Here is a 16462-nt window from a genome sequence, read left to right on the forward strand (position 1 = left end):
TATGCAGTAAAACTTAGCAGAACCTACTCCTGAATTTTGCCGGTTAACCGAGATTTCCAGTTATTTAGGTGCCGGTAAATCGAGAGTTTTCTGTATAATGCCTAATTGGATATCGCGGGCTATAATTTGGAGGATGGGGGCGGGCGGGGAGGTGAGTAAAAATTTGCTGGTGGGGGGGATCGGGGATCCAGCAAATCCTGGAGAAGACCCACCAATGTCAATGCAACCAATGGGATGAACTAAGAGACACCAATCTGTTTCCTCACTGTCCCGTCCCCTTAGCCAAACATAGACTGCATGCTGATCACCTGACAGATCTCGGCTCTCTCTCTCTCTTTCTCTTAAGTGGCTGAGTCTAGTACACTGCATTTATGCTTCTCCTTTTTTTGCCATTGCATTCAGCATGCCATCGCTTTTTGTTTGAAGGAGTCTGAGACTAAGCCTCCTATGGTAAAGTATCATTAGTTCAATCAATTTGTCTTTCATTTTTTTGTTGAGGTGGGCGGAGGGATGGGGGGTGGGGTTGAAGCAGAGCGGGTAGTAAAGGAAGACTGCCTTATTCCTTCTTAAACAACAAGCCCAAGTTGGCTTCATCGTACTCTCAAGACATTGCTGGAGATTCTGCCTTCTGTGCTGGTGTCCTTGCGCGAGTCAGTTGGAATTTGACTTGCAATCGAGAAATTGCTGTATTGAACTTTGTGCTTAACGTGTTTTACCCACCCCGATCTCTCAAACAAGGCCACTTTTTTTCGGAGAGATTAACCGTTGCGCAGCCAGGCGCCCAGAATGCTTACTGACCCGTCAAAAAAATGATATTGAAAAGATGTCTGCCTGCTGCCTCTAGGGCATCCCTGAACAATTGCCTTAATCGCGCGCCAACTTGATCTCTTCAGCGAGGTGACTGCGATGCGGTCGTAGACTGATCCTCCAGCAAAGTTGCATCCCGAGGATCACATCCCATGCTGCACCCCCCCCACCCCACCAAAACCGACTTAATCTGTAAAGGATGTTCTTCCAAGGGACTGTTGATGCCCAAATTGAGCCAATTCAGTCTCGAGACGGCTCTGCTCAACTTCAAGCTGATTGTAGCGTTTTGATTTTTGCAGAAAAAAATTGTGATGTGAAAGAATAATAAATAGGACTTGTCTTTTGTATGGCGCCTTATCATGCCAACATCACACGACGACTTACTTAGAAAGTGTAGCAACTGTTGCTATGTAAACGCCTGCGACGCCTGCAATGTCTCACAAGCAGCCATGAGATGACCAATTAATCAAACCAATGAGGGAGCACATGTTGGCCAGGTCACGTGGGGGTGGCGGGGAGAACGTCCTGCTCCTCTGGGAGTCGTGCCATGGGGTTTCAAAGCCTACCTGAACCGACCCGAGCTTCAGTCGATGACCTTCTGAAAACCCGAGTTTCAAATGATCACTCGGATTATTTTTCTTGTCCTCCATCGCGGTAGCTCGCCTCACTTCCCACTGTGACTGGGCTTGGCAAAAAGCTGTCTGTCCGCCCAACATTTCTCTCTCTTTCTCTCTCTCTCACACTCTCTCTCTCTCTCTCTCCGCCTCTCCGCTTTTTTCTGAAGGAATTCCAAAACTTTCTCCACTCCTGGTTGGGGGGCGGGGGGTAGTTGAATACTAGGTTTGAAAAGTCTCCAATTGTTTACTTTAATTTATGAATATTATGCATTTGGAGTGAAATTGTGTTCAATTATTCACATTTCTTCAAGGTTAATTCTGATGAACCTTTTTATGTTGGATTCAAATTGAACCTGTGTTATTACTCTCCAACCTTTGAGTTAATTAGTACTACATCCAGCCTGTTCAGTATTGAACCCAGACAACTGCGGCATTGTCAAACACGTTAGGTGAATCATACTTGTCTATGTGTGCACGCCCGCCTGAACCCTCCTGGCAGAGGCCATTAATATTCATCTTCACAATACACAAGGGCAGTCACCAGGAGCGGTGTACGTGGACCATCTGTTCCTCTAGTACATTTTTTTATTTGTCTATTGATCAGGGTTCTTCCTCCTGCGGCCCAGGCTGTACCTTTTCAGAGACGTGGGTGGTGGAGCTCGTTCCCTCTTCAGCCCTTCCTCCCACCTTGAGAGTCTTGATGAGAGGGCAGCATAAGGAAGAAAATGAAGAAAGAACATAAATAGGAGCAGGTGTAGGCCATTCGGCCCCTCGAGCCTGCTCCGCCATTCAATAAGATCATGGCTGATCTGATCTTGGCCTCGACTCCACTTTCCCGCCCGCTCCCCGTAACACTCGACACCCCTGTAGCTTAAATGTCGGTCTGTCTCGGCCTTGAATATATTCACTGACTCCGCCTCCACTGCTCTCTGGGGCAGAGAATTCCAAAGATTCACGACCCTCTGAGAGGAAATTCCTCCTCATCTCCGTCTTAAATGGACGATCACTTATCTTGAAATTATGCCCCCTAGTTCCAGATTTCCCCACGAGGGGAAACATCCTCTCTGCACCTACCCTGTCAAGCCCCCTCAGAATCTTATACATTTCAATAAGATCACCTCCCATTCTTCTAAACTCCAATGAGTATAGGCCCAACCTGCTCAACTTTTCCTCATAAGCCAACCCTTTCATTTCCGGAATCATCCTAGTGAACCTTTTCTGAACTGCCTCCAATGTAAGTATATCCCTCCTTTAAATAAGGAGACCAAAACTGTACGCAGTACTCCAGGTGTGGTCTCACCAACACCCTGTGCAGTTGTAGCAGGACTTCCCTACTTTTATACTCCATCCCCCTTGCAATAAAGGCCAATATTCCATTTGCCTTCCTAATTACTTGCTGTACCTGCATGCTAACTTTTTGTGTTTCAGGTACGAGGACCCCCAGATCCTTCTGTACCGCCCGTTTACGCCATCAAAATCGACCCTTGTATAGACCCATGCACTTTCTACATATTACCTCATCCATCTAATCTCACGAGGGAAAAATCTGTATAAATAATCCCTGACTTCCCCCCAAAGAATTATCAAATTGAGATGGGAAGAAAAAGAGTTGGATCCATTATCAAAGGTGCAGTTGGCATTTTCTAATTGCTTTCCACATTTGAGGGCAAACCCCTTGTATTTGACTCTTGGTGATGCAGTGACTGAAGATGGATGGGCGACCCACTCCCAAGCCTTGGCTCGGAGATGGGTGAGGGCACCTCAGAAATGCTTGGCTGTGATGACCGGGAAGAAATGTCAGGAAGTCTACCGGAGCCTGTTGGCTGACTTGGGAGATCTGGCTTCATGGATTCTGTTTTTATTGGTTCCGGTCAACTCGGCACATTAACTTAAGTCAAGAGTCCAAATTGGCCCCTGGTATCCCTTCTAAGGCTCTGTTAGAGAGGAATTTATGGGGGGTAGGAATTCTTGAAATTCATTTGAAAATACATACAAATTTGAAAATGTCTGAAGTAATAGAATCATAGAAATTCATGGCCCAGAAGGAGACCATTCAGCTCATCGTGTCTGCGCTGGTCGAAGAAGAGCTACCCAGCCTAATCCCACTTTCCAGCTCTTGGTCCGTAGCCCTGTAGGCTAATTGCCAAGGCTCGATTGGTTTAGTGGATTCGAATACAAATCTTTCACCTCTGGGGCCAGACCAATGTTTAAAAGTCCCTTTTCTCGGTGCTTGTTGTGCATTCTAAGTGCAATCTAAATTGTGCCAGATCAAATCCATTCTGAGTGGGCACCAGTCCATGGCACAAAACTGCTCGTTCAACATAATCAGCAGTAATGCACAGAAAACCTGGCCAGGATGGCTGATGTGGCGAATCCCAAATATTCTACCGATGCAATAGGGTAAGCTATAACCCCCAACTTCCCCCACTCCCCAACCACCCGACCCGTGGTAAATGGTCCCTCAAATCATATTGGTATTTAGAGGTTTTTGTGTTTGCTAGTTTGCTCTGTTTGCCGGTGTCAGCTGTGGCTCAAGTGGGTGGCACACTCGCCTCTGAAGTCAGAAGGTTCTGGGTTCAAGTCCCACTCCAGGGACTTGAGCATAAAATCTTGGCTGACACTCCAGTGCAGTGCTGAGGGAGTGCTGCACTGTCGGAGGTGCCGCCTTGCGGCTGCGATGTTGAATCGAGGCCCCGTCTGCTCTCTGGTCCCATGACACTATTTCGAAGAAGAGCAGGGGAGTTATCCCCGGTGTCCTAGGCCAATATTTATCCCTCAATCAAAATAATGACCAGATCATCTGTTTTTTTTTTTATTATCACATTGCTGTTTGTGGGAGCTTGCTGTGCGCAAATTGGCTACCGTGTTTCCCACATTAGAACAGTGACTACACTCCAAAAAAAAAAAGTACTTAATTGGCTGTAAAGCGCTTTGAGACGTCCGGTGGTCGTGAAAGGTGCTATATAAATGCAAGTCTGTCTGATTGTTTAAATTTTGGCGGTTTGGACACAGCTGCTCTTGGTGCTGTTGCCTCTTTCCATAAATCCGAAATCAGAACATCAAGATCTGCTGGTATCAGCAATTTCAGATATGTGTAACTTATTGGGCCTTCATATGTAGCTCCTTCAACTCCGTGGGTGTGCACTGCGGCCCACAAACTCAAAATCTTGGCCACTCCTACAACAGGGAGGCTGAGGCAGAACAGAAGGAATTTCACTCTGTCTTTGTGGGTTCAAGTCCCACTCCAGAGACTTGAGCACAGAATCCAGGCTGATGCTCCCAGTGCGGTGCTGAGGGAGCGCCGCACTGTCTGAGGTGCCGTCTTTCAGATGAGATGTTAAACCAAGGCCCCGTCTGCTCTCTCGGGTGGATGTAAAAGATCCCATGGCACTATTTCGAAGAAGAGCAGGGGGAGTTATCCCCGGTGTCCTAGCTAGTATTTATCCCTCACACAGCATCACGACAGCAGATTTATCTGGTCAGTTATCACATTGCTGTTTGTGGGACCTTGCTGTGTGCAAATTGGCTGCCGCGTTTCCTGCATTACAACAGTGACTACACTTCAAAAAGTACTTTGTTGGCTGTAAAGCGCTTTGGGACATCCTGAGGTGGTGAAAGACGCTATAGAAATGCAAGTCTTTCTCTCCTGTCCATGTTTTATCTACCCTGGGAGTGCGCGATTCTTGCAGGTGCTGGAATGGAAAACTGCATGACGTGAGCAGTTTAGGAGGTTTATTTTCCTTTCCGCCCCACACCTAAATAGGCCTGACAAACTCCGAGGCCCCAGAGACTCGCTGCATTGACCCCGGCAGCTGTTGTCAATAAAGTCAACCATTTTAATTGGACACTTCAAATATGATGGATCAAGTGAAGTGGCACAAGGCAGAAAATTCCGCAATTATCTTGACATTCTTTCAAACTAAATTATAAATTCCTAATGTCAGGTTAAGGTGTTGGGCTCTTTTAACTGTATATTAAAAGGGAATAACGCAGTCGAACATGGGATGACATCTTTTTTACTTTTTCACGTCGTGTAAGAATCTTTTTTTCGATTTTTATGTTTCCGTGCACTGTGCAGTATTTTTTTCTGGCTTGCCGAATGACCATGTGTGTCCTTTTTCCATCTCGGTGCATGCACCATTCAGTCCATTACACCAGGAGTTGGAATGAGAGTTCTTTTTTAACGTATTTGGAATGCGGTAACCTTTGTCTTGCGAACGACTAACCTTTTCAATGAACTTTTTATGTATTCCTGAATTAACGCGTGTAAAAAATGTTGAACTGTGCAAGGTTTGAAACAGCCAGCCAACTGGTATTGAACTTAGCGGAGGAATCTCTCTTCCCCTTCCCTTTCTCCATGCAACTTTTAAATGGTTTTGACCTCAAATATTTATTTCCCCTCTGAATCTATGTAAGCCGGTTCAGTTAAAGTGGATTGTCGATTTTGATTTAGACTTGTTTTATTTTTAACTGATTGCAAATAATTGATGTCGTCTTACCTTTCTCATCTTGTTCAAGTATTTCTCTCTCTCTCAATTTTTCTTTAATCAGGTGCTGGTTCAAAGGTGTTGCTGAGGTTGGTAGCTTGAGGAGCAGAATCCTCATTTAATTAGGTGCACGTGTTCAGCTCCCACGCTATGGCCGACTGCCCTTTCTAAAAGATCTCTTTGCAGATGAGGGAAGCTGTTTGACCCATCCTAGCGCCTTCATTCAAAAGAACGTGCAGTTCCCGCCCACCAAGGCAGCGCCCAATGCTCTCAACTGATTCCAGGCCTTCTACGCTACCCACAAGTCCGTTGCACGGGTTGGTGATGCTGAGCACGTTGGTCCTAAATTTACCTTTCACCAGTTTGAATCTGTGCCCTTGTCCCATTGTTGTGTGGTTTAGCTCAAAATATAATAATCCAGATTCATCCCTGCTCCGTTTGCTATCATCGTCATCTCTTTTGAGGCCCTTTCTCGGGAGTCTAGAACCAGGGGGTCACAGTCTCAGGATAAGGGGTCGGCCATTTAGGACTGAGATGAGGAGAAATTTCTTCACTCAGAGGGTGGTGAATCTTTGGAATTCTCTACCCCAGAGGGCTGTGGAGGCTCAGTCGTTGAGAATATTTAAGACGGAGGTCGATAGATTTTTGGATGCTAAGGGAATCAAGGGATATGGGGATAGTGCAGGAAGGTGGAGTTGAGGTAGAAGATCAGCCATGATCTTATTGAATGGCAGAGCGGGGCCGAATGGCCGACTCCTGCTCCTATTTATGTTCTTGCATTTTTTCTCACTTCCCCCAAGCCTGTGCTCCTAGCCCAACCTTCTGCTAGGAATCAGCCTTGTGGTTCCTCTCACCAAAGTTGGTCCCCTCCCTTAATGTTTCTTTAAAAATGATATAGAGACGTGAAGCAACTAAAATGTAAGCAGAAGTATGTTTGAGCCCGCTATCATATTTGTTGACGGGTTTATTTTTAAAAGGGGGGCCCTACTGGTGAGATTGGCTCTTCAAGGATAGCTGACAACTGGCTTCTGATGACAATTAAAGCAAATTCCTGACATTGTAGAATCGTACAGCACAGAAAGAGGCCACTCGGCCCCTCGTGCCTGTACCGGCTCTTTGAAAGAGCTCTCCAATTAGTCCCACTCCCCCTGCTCTGTCCCCATAACCCTGCAGTCTTTCCCCTGACGCATTAGTGACTCATTTTTAACGTTAAACGTCAATGGGTATCTTTTTTTAGCACCCACCCCTCATCCCCTCTTCTTTCTTAGTGAAATGAAAGGTTCTCCAGGAACCTGTTATTTTACCGAAAAGTTTGCCTGTGGCAACTTAAACGTTGAGAATTCGCTTTGACAACTGGTTCCCTTGTGAGTGAAATTCTGACACAGTGGAAGCTCCTTGATGATGGGAGTCAACTAATAACCATGTTCAACTTGCTGGTGTTCTGGTATCTTGCAGTGAGGTCCCCGTCAGAGGTTGAAGAGCAACTTCTGTTTAAAGGAATTGTATCATAGTCTCTCGGCGCCACCCGTGCCTGCCTGCAGACTGAGAGGCTCAGTTTTCATTTTGTTTTCAATCGCTAATTTGACCCCCTGGTTGATTGGACTGTGCCTGTCGCCTGTCTACACTGGCATGCACAGCCCAGAGAGAAGTTTCTCTACTCTGCCCCATCCACCACCTTAAACATTCACTCCCTCCACCACCTGTGTACCATCTACAAGATGCACTGCAGCAACTCGCCAAGGCTTCTTCGGCAGCACCTCCCAATCCCGTGACCTCTTCCACCTAGAAGGACAAGGGCAGCATGGAAACCCCACCACCTCCAAGTCACACACCATCCTGACTTAGAAGTATATCGGCCGATGCTTCATTGTCACTGGGTCAAAATCCTGGAACTCCCTCCCTAACCGCACTGTGGGAGCACCTTCACCACACGGACTGCAGCGGTTCAAGAAGGCGGCTCACCACCACCTTCTCGAGGGCAACTAGGGATGGGCAATAAATGTTGGCCTTACCAGTGACGCCCACATCCCATGAACAAATTTTAAAAAAATTAAAAAAAAGCATGCCTTGACTCTCCAAGCTTGCCTTCGGACCCCTTTCTTGATATTTCCATTGACTAAGCTGTTCCACGGACATTCACCCAGTAGATACTGGGTTGATACTGTCCAAAAACATTTTGTATAGGACCCTTTCACACATGTATATGTAGGAAATGGGGCTGCAGAATTATCAGGATGTAGATAGTCCAGTGGCGTAACGTTCTTGGGTTCTCCAAGTCTTGCCCTACAGAGTCCATGGCTTGGCTCCGATCCTGTGATCACTCAAAGTGCTAAGTTTCCCAGGTGCAATTAACAGGAAGGTTAAAAGGGAGCAGCACCTGTTTCCACACAGTGAGAGTGCAGTGAGTTTAAATCACAAAACGCCTCGGTTTTTTAAAAAAATTCTCATCCTTATTTTCAGATCCCTCCTTGGCCTCGCCCCCCCCTCCCTATCTCTAGCCTCCTCCAGCCCTACGACCCTCCGAGATCTCTGCGCTCCTCCAATTCTGGCATCTTGCGTGCGCCCCCCGATTTTAATCTTTTCCCCCATTGACGGCCGTGTCTTCAGCTGCCTAAGCCCTAAGCTCTGGCATTCCCTCCCTAAACCTCTCCGCCTCTCTCTCTCCTCCTTTAAGACTCTCCTTAAAACCGACCTCTTTGACCAAGCTTTTGGTCACCTGTCCTAATTTATCCTTATGTGGCTCGGTATCCAATATTGGTAGTCGCTCCTGTGAAGCACCATGGGATATTTTACTACGTTAAAGGCACTATATAAATGCAAGTTGTTGTTGTATTATTCCAGTTGGATTGGGAAATTATTTTGCCCAAGTCCTTAAGATTTATTTTCTCCTCGGGACCAAGAGGTTCACATTGGCCTGGCACATGATATAACCGCAGTAGATTTTAAAATGGATCCTTGAAGGTCTAGACCGGTGTCGCACAATTAATTGAAGATCAGCCATGATCTTATTGAATGGCGGAACAGGCTCGAGGACCCGGTACGGCCTACTCCTGCTCCTGTTAATTTAATTGAACCGTTCCTATTCCCGAACCGCTGAGGTCAGCTAACTCCGACCAGACTGCCCAACCTGGGGCACTTCCTTGGAGGCAGAGGCATTTACCTCCGGACTATGGGGATGGCTCTCTTCCAAATCTTGTGCCAATCTCCACCCTTCGTACCATGTAATGCTCGGTGGCAAACGTTAAGCTACTTTTAAAAGACATTTAGTTCGTGAAGATATCTGTAGCAGATTACAATGACCCAGAATAAAATTGGAGCCTAGCTGCTCAATATTGACATGATTGGAATTCCAGTGCACGAATACACTGCATCATTTTGACACAGTATTTACAGCACAGAAACCGATCCTTTGGCCCAACAGGTCCATGCTGGGTGTTTATGCTCCACATGAGTCTCCTCTCGCCCTGTTTCATCTCGCCCTATAACCATATCCCTCCATTCCTTTCTCCCTCCATGTGTTTATCCAGTTACCCTGTAAATGCATCAAGGATTTTTTGAGGAGCTTGCTGAAGGAGGTATCCTATACACTGCAGAAAAATCACAGTATGAAATGTATGCTTTCTCATTCCATATTTAGGTCCACAGGGACTCTTTTATTTGAAGTTGAATAAAAAGGTCCCGGCTTGACCCAAGCCCAGTGACGTTGCTTGCAGCAGAGTCTTATCAAGTGCCAACCAGGCAACTGTTCGGGAAGCTCCGTGAATGTAATCAGAAGGCCTTCTGCCTCCCCCGTGCTTCTTTTGCCAGGACATTGCGTCCTATGACCTGCTGAAGTGAAAGAACGTTGTGCTTGTGCTTCAGCGCCATTCAGTTAGTAAACCCTCAACCTTGAGCTTTGACCCTTCCGAGGCTGCCTGACTACGGCAGTAGAAGTGGAGAGAATTACTCTCGCCAACAGGTTAAAATCAGTGCAGTTAAAACTTCTAACCTGTTCGGAGGTGACATAAGAAAACTATTAGGCACTTGGTCTAAGCGTTAAACAAAGCTTTAATCAACTGTTTTACAACATGGAGGTCTAGTTGTGTCCTTCACTAGTTCCTGTTAAGAATGTCCTGCGCAAGCTGGGCCCGTGCCCGAGTATTTATACTCTCCCTGGACAGCGCCACCCGCAGGCCACTCAGTTGATTCATGTCAAGAAGTATGCGTTGCGTTGAGGCGTCTTTACTTAGTAGATTGTCTCCCAGTCGGATTAAGGAGGTGATTTTCTGGTTATGGGATTCTTTTCACTAACAGGGTTCCACTGTTTTTTCTTGGAGGTTCCCATAAGTTATATAGTCGAGGGATTTCCTCAAGTGTGCTGCTTAATATTATGAAACCTACAGCAAAAGGCTTGAGTTGTACAGCTGGTTCCATTTCAGCTGCCACAGTTCTCATCGGGATCGGGACTACGTAAAGCGGTTCAGTTTAGCTTTTGCACTCAAAAACAGGAAGGTTTTTTTTTTGACTGTTCGGAATAGCTAATCATTTGAACGATGCGGTTCATTGTCCCACACCAGTTCCCAATGTCGTTGACTGCGTTGGGAGAGTTTGAAGAAGGAAGTTAAACTTCACGAAGATGGTGATCCTGGCTTCCAGTGCCTTTGGGGCACCGCTCGCCCAGTGAGCAGATCCATTAGCACAGTATACGTGACGTGGCCAATTAAATCTGAAGAATAGTGTGACTAAAGTTACTGTTGGGGACCCAGGCCCTTGGCTTTGGCTCCAGTCCATCTGTATATTCTTATTTTCATCCATTTCTCTTGCTTATTTCTGAAGTTAAACCATACTAGTGGCTATTTCAATCCTTGTTATCTGTAGCGTTCCCTTTGACCGCAACCCCCCACCCCTTTCAGCGGCTCTGTTTCCAAACCTGAGATTTCTGTTTTCCTTGTGACCAGATTCGTTACAGGAAGGACAAGGTGCTGACCAAACAAACCCCCTGCTTCCCCACGGTAATGCAGCTGAAGGACCTGGCCAACGGATGTGCGGTCGCAGCCCTGATCCACCACTACTGTCCAGATGGGCTACGCTTGCAAGGTGAGATGTGAACTGGTTCTACGTCCAGCTCCCAACTTGGACTTTGATTGGGCGTAGGGCAGATGTTTCCACTGGTGGAGGTGGTGGGGAGACCAAAACTTGGGATCAGAAACGGAAGATAGTGACTAATAAATCCAATAGGGACTTCAGGAGAAACTTCTTTACCCAGAGAGTGGTGAGAAATAGAAACGGAAGATACTCAGCAGGTCGGGCAGCATCTGTGGAGAGAGAACCAGAGTTAAGGTTTCAGGTCAATAACCTTTCATCAGAACTGGAAAAAGTTGGCGATATAACCGGTTGTGAGCGAGTACAGAGGCAGGGAAAGGGGGGGGAAAGAACAAAAGGGAAGGTCTGTGATAGGGTGGGATGCAGGAGAGATTAAATGACGAAAGGCAATTAAAACGACACGTGCTGAGAATGTGGAACTCGCTACCACGGGGAGTAGTTGAGGCGAATAGTGTAGATGCATTTAAGGGGAGGCTCGAAGTCCATGAGGGAGAAAGGAATAGAGGGATATGCTGATCGGGTGAGATGAGGAGGCTCGGGTGGAGCATAAACACCAGCATAGACCAGTTGGGCGGAAGGGCCTGTTTCTGTGCTGTACATTCTGTGTAACTTAGCACAAGGTTTTGAGTGCTTCAGTGTAAACCCACTGGAGGAGCTGTGACTGCAGTACGCTGGCAAGGCCCTATTTATTGTCTGTTCTCGGCTGCCCTGAGAAGGCGACTGTGGGCCATCAGGAGCTTGAGCTTTGTGCTGGGCCATTTCAGTGGACATTAGGGGGGTGATTTTCACTCAAGTCGGGAAGGAGGCGGGACTACAACTTTCGGGGTTGTAGTCCCGCCTCCATTGAGATGCAGCCAATCCACGTGATTGTAACTTGATTGACCTTGTTGAGCCCGCCCAGTGGGCTCAGCAGGCCAATTAAGGGCCACCCGGCAACAGGTGACGTCACAGATTGATATTTCATCTGTCAAGATCTTTTGACGGGTGAAATATCAGCGTTTCACAGCTGTTTGAAGCTGTCCAACACTGACAGTCTTACTTCTAACCTGAGTCCTTCTACACAGACTCAGTTAGAAATCTCTCCAGCACAGAAAGCTGCAGGCTGTCACTTTTGACAGTTCGCAGCCGTTCTGCTTTCTGTGCCGGTTAGATGATGGACTCCCGAAACCTAGAGGAAGGAAGGCTGTAAAGGTAAGTACAGGTAATTTAAACTTCTTTACACACTTTAGACACACCAAACACACTTACCTTTGCACTCATGCACCCATCACTCACCTGAACACTGACATCTCGACCCCTCCAAATCCTTCAACCCGACGGCCCGACGACTCTAACTTGGCGTGGTTTGGAGCTGTCGGGAATCCCACAGTTCAAGATTAAAAATAGGGATTAGGCTAAAAACTGCCTATAAACAGGCGGTTAATTGGCACGAATCCCTTCCCGCCGCAGGTCCCAGTGCGGGGCGGGTACCCGCCTCCTTTGAAACTTACATGGAGGCGGGTTTTGGGTGGGATGGTGTCGGGAGCCCCGAATTCGGAGCTTTAACCCCCCGCACTCCTCCAATCCCAACTCCATGGGTCAGTTAAAATCAAGGCCTAGGAGTCAATCACATCGTATGGTGTCATGTGCAGGCCAGACTGGGTAGAGGTGGCAGATTCATCTTGAGATACATAGATACATAGATACATAGAAGATAGGAGCAGGAGTAGGCCATTTGGCCCTTCAAGCCTGCTCCGCCATTCAATGAGATCATGGCTGATCATCCAAATTCAGTACCCGGTCCCTGCCTTTTCCCCATATCCCTTGATCCCTTTAGCCTTAAGAAATATATCCAACTCTTTCTTGAATATATTTAATGAACTGGCCTCCACCGCCCTCTGTGGCAGAGAATTCCACAGGTTCACCACTCTCTGGGTGAAGAAATTCCTCCTCATTTCAGTCCTAAATGGCTTACCCCTTATCCTTAGACTATGACCCCTGGTTCTGGACTCCCCGGCCATCAGAAACATTCTTCCTGCATCTAGTCTGTCCAGGCCTGACAGAATTTTATAGGTTTCGATGAGATCCCCTCTCAAGCTTCTAAACTCCAGTGAGTATAAGCCCAATCGACACAATCTCTCCTCATACGTCATTCCTGCCATCCCAGGTATCAGCCTGGTGAATCTTCGCTGCACTCCTTCCATGGCAAGAACGTCCTTCCTCAAGTAAGGCGACCAAAACTGCACACAATACTCAAGGTGTGGTCTCACCAAGGCCCTGTACAACTGCAGCAAGACATCCTTGTTCTTGTACTCGAACCCTCTTGCTACGAAGGCCAACATACCATTTGCCTTCTTAACCGCCTGCTGCAACTGCATGCTTACCTTCAGCGACTGGTGTACAAGAACACCCAGGTCTCTTTGCACTTCCCCTTCTCCCAAGCTATTACCATTCAAATAATAATCCCCCTTCCTGTTTTTGCCACCAAAGTGGATAACCTCACATTTATCCACATTATAGTGCATTTGCCATGTTTCTGCCCAATCACCCAACCTGTCCAAATCGTGCTGGAGTTTCACGACATCCTCCTCACAGCATACCCTCCCCCCCAGCTTTGTGTCATCTGCAAATTTGGAGATATTACATCCAATTCCCTCGTCCAGATCATTAATATATATTGTGAACAGCTGGGGTCCTAGGACCGATCCTTGCGGTACCCCACTAGTCACTGCCTGCCACTCGGAAAACGACCCGTTTATTCCAACTCTTTGCTTTCTGTCCGCCAACCAGTTCTCTATCCAAGTCAATACCTTGCCCCCAATCCCATGTGCCTTAATTTTGCACGCTAATCTCTTATGCGGGACCTTATCGAAAGCCTTCTGAAAGTCCAAATACACCACATCCACTGGTTCTCCCTTATCTATTTTACCAGTTACATCCTCAAACAATTCCAGTAGATTAGTCAAGCATGATTTACCTTTTGTAAATCCATGTTGACTTTGTCCGATCCAGTCACTGCTTTCCAAGTGCTCTGCTATTACATCTTTTGTAATGGACTCTAGCATTTTCCCCACTACCGATGTCAAGCTTACCGGTCTATAATTCCCCGCCTTTTCTCTACCACCTTTTTTGAATAGTGGGGTAACATTAGCTACCCGCCAATCCATGGGTACCGTTCCAGAGTCTATCGAGTTCTGGAAGATGACCAGCAATGCATCTACTATTTCTAGGGCCACTTCCTTAAGTACCCTGGGATGTAGATTATCAGGCCCTGGGGATTTATCGGCCTTCAGTCCCATCAATTTTCCTAACACCATTTCCCTACAAATACTGATTTCTTTCAGTTCCACCCTTTCATCAGACCCTATGTTCCCCGGCATCTCTGGGAGGTTATTTGTGTCCTCCTTTGTGAAGACTTAGTGCATTAGTGATCCAATTGCTTTGGTTATTTTTCCGGGTGCTACCCAACAGATTTATCCGATTCATTCCCAGTCCATTCACATTATGATGCACATAAAGCCAGTACCACTGCAACCTGGAGACAGGTTGATGAATATTTATATTCTGTTGCTGTGGAAGGATGAGATTTAAATAACAAGTGATCAGAGTCCTAAAATTACTTTGTAAAATAATTAATTTAGGAATGCTTAATACATTGTCTGTAATTTCTCTCTCTCTCTCACAGTTTTAAGTTCTCATTTTGCAGATCAGTGCATTAAGGGTTCGCACTTTATCTCCCAAAGGTAATATCAGGGCTCAAACAGCAGTTCCTGGTCTCCATATTATAAAAAGGAAATAGAGGCACTGGAGAAGGTGCAAGAAGATTTCCAAGGATGATGCTGGAACATTGAGGTTATACCGATCGGGAAAAATTGAACAGGCTGGGGCTCTCTTCTCTAGAAAAGAGAATGCTGAGGGGTGACCCGATAGATCTTTAAAATTACGAAAGGGTAGACATAGCGAAGATGTTTCCCCTTGCGGGGGAAGACCAAAACTAGGGGCCAAAAATAGAATATAGTCACCAAGAAATCCAATTCAGGAGAAACTTCTTTACCCAGAGAGTGGTGAGAATGTGGAACTCGCTACCACAGGGAGAGGTTGAGGCGAATAGTATAGATGCATTTAAGGGGAAGCTAGATAAACAGATGAGGGAGAAAGTAATACAAGGTTATGCTGTTAGGGCGGGAGGAGGCTCACATGGAGCATAAACACTAGCACGGACCAGTTGGGCCGAATGGCCTGTTTCTGTGCTGGAGATCTTATGAACTCACGTATAGCATTTTTTTTTTGGAAACTAAAACTGGTATTGATACATCGAGTAAAGTGGGTTTGGCCCTGTAGGTTTCACTGGGCAAGGATTTGAGCACGTGCATGTTGGAGTGCAGCCGATGGCAAATGTACGGCTCCCCCACCTTTGCAGAGGTCAGCGAGCCAACCTCCATTGTCCCAACGGCAGTGATGACCCAGAGTTTCTTGCATCCTGTGAGCTGCTGGCTGGGATCTGTCCAGAACCCAAGTGCGTACGGAGCTGGTTGCTTATCGACGAGTATTGTGGGTCCCTGGCTTGTAACTGGAGTGGTGCCATCAGGTTTTTTTAAAAAAACTGGGGAGAGCAGCACATGGAAATTGAGGCTCTCTGCTTAAGTATCGATCTCCTGGGGCCCCTTGGCATCCAGTTGTCTCGCAGTTCAGTTACAAATGTACCTCTTGGGCTTAGTGTTGTTTGTAGTGATTATGTTCTTGACCTTTCTTTCTCCGCCTCCCCCACCCTTTGTTTAGATGTTTGCTTGAAGGAGACCATGTCTGTAGCTGACAGTCTTTACAACTTGCAACTGATTGTGGAGTTCACCCAGGGGTATCTTGGCAACTGCTGCCATCTGGGCCTGGAGGACATGCTGTACACCCCACCAGTGTTAAAGGTAATGGATTGAAGCACCGTTTGCACACTCTCGCGCGGCTGAATTACCTACTCCTGTTCCTATGTTTATAGATATATGTTAAATTGGTGCCATTGGTCCTGAGATTAAAGAGTGATATTATTCAGTGTCTCTGACCCCTGGCATTCAATTAAGAACATTGAAAAAAACTTAAATGTCAACTTAGTCAATCAAGCCAGGTTCTCGCATAGATCACTTGTAGTGGCGTACAACACTGCGTAAAAGCTCACCCAAGCTCCAGTATCTGCCTCGGCCCCACTGTACTGTAACTGAAACTGCTTTGCCTCGATGCTGCATTTGCAGTGTAAATGCATCTGTAGACTGCACCAGTCGTCTCATCTCCTGAGGTGAAGTTCTCCAATTTCTCTCTACCCTGAAAGCTATATCAGCGAAAAACCAATCTAACCCCACGTCCTCTCATCACTGGCATAACATTCGTGTGGCCCTCACCGTTCAGGAACTACAATGTTCCACACACGGTTTGATTTGTCTCTGTTTGTCTTCTGGCTCTTGCTCCAATTCCGAGCCAGCTGTTGAAACTGTGCTTTTCTTT

General features: G+C 46.6%; 1 protein-coding gene across 1 annotated transcript in view; it reads left to right on the forward strand.

Annotated features, from left to right (window-relative positions):
* camsap3 (calmodulin regulated spectrin-associated protein family, member 3) overlaps positions 1–16462 on the forward strand; it is a 253651-nt gene that overhangs the window by 180279 nt on the left and 56910 nt on the right. The window contains exons 5-6 of the mRNA XM_085971657.1: positions 10849–10987; positions 15752–15891. Of these exons, the coding sequence (XP_085827783.1) occupies positions 10849–10987; positions 15752–15891 (279 nt within the window). The remainder of the gene's footprint in view (positions 1–10848; positions 10988–15751; positions 15892–16462) is intronic.

The sequence above is a fragment of the Somniosus microcephalus genome, chromosome 31, assembly GCF_052327205.1.
Source record: "Somniosus microcephalus isolate GS21.2 chromosome 31, FLI_Smic_1.0, whole genome shotgun sequence".
NCBI classification, from domain to species: Eukaryota; Metazoa; Chordata; class Chondrichthyes; order Squaliformes; family Somniosidae; genus Somniosus; species Somniosus microcephalus.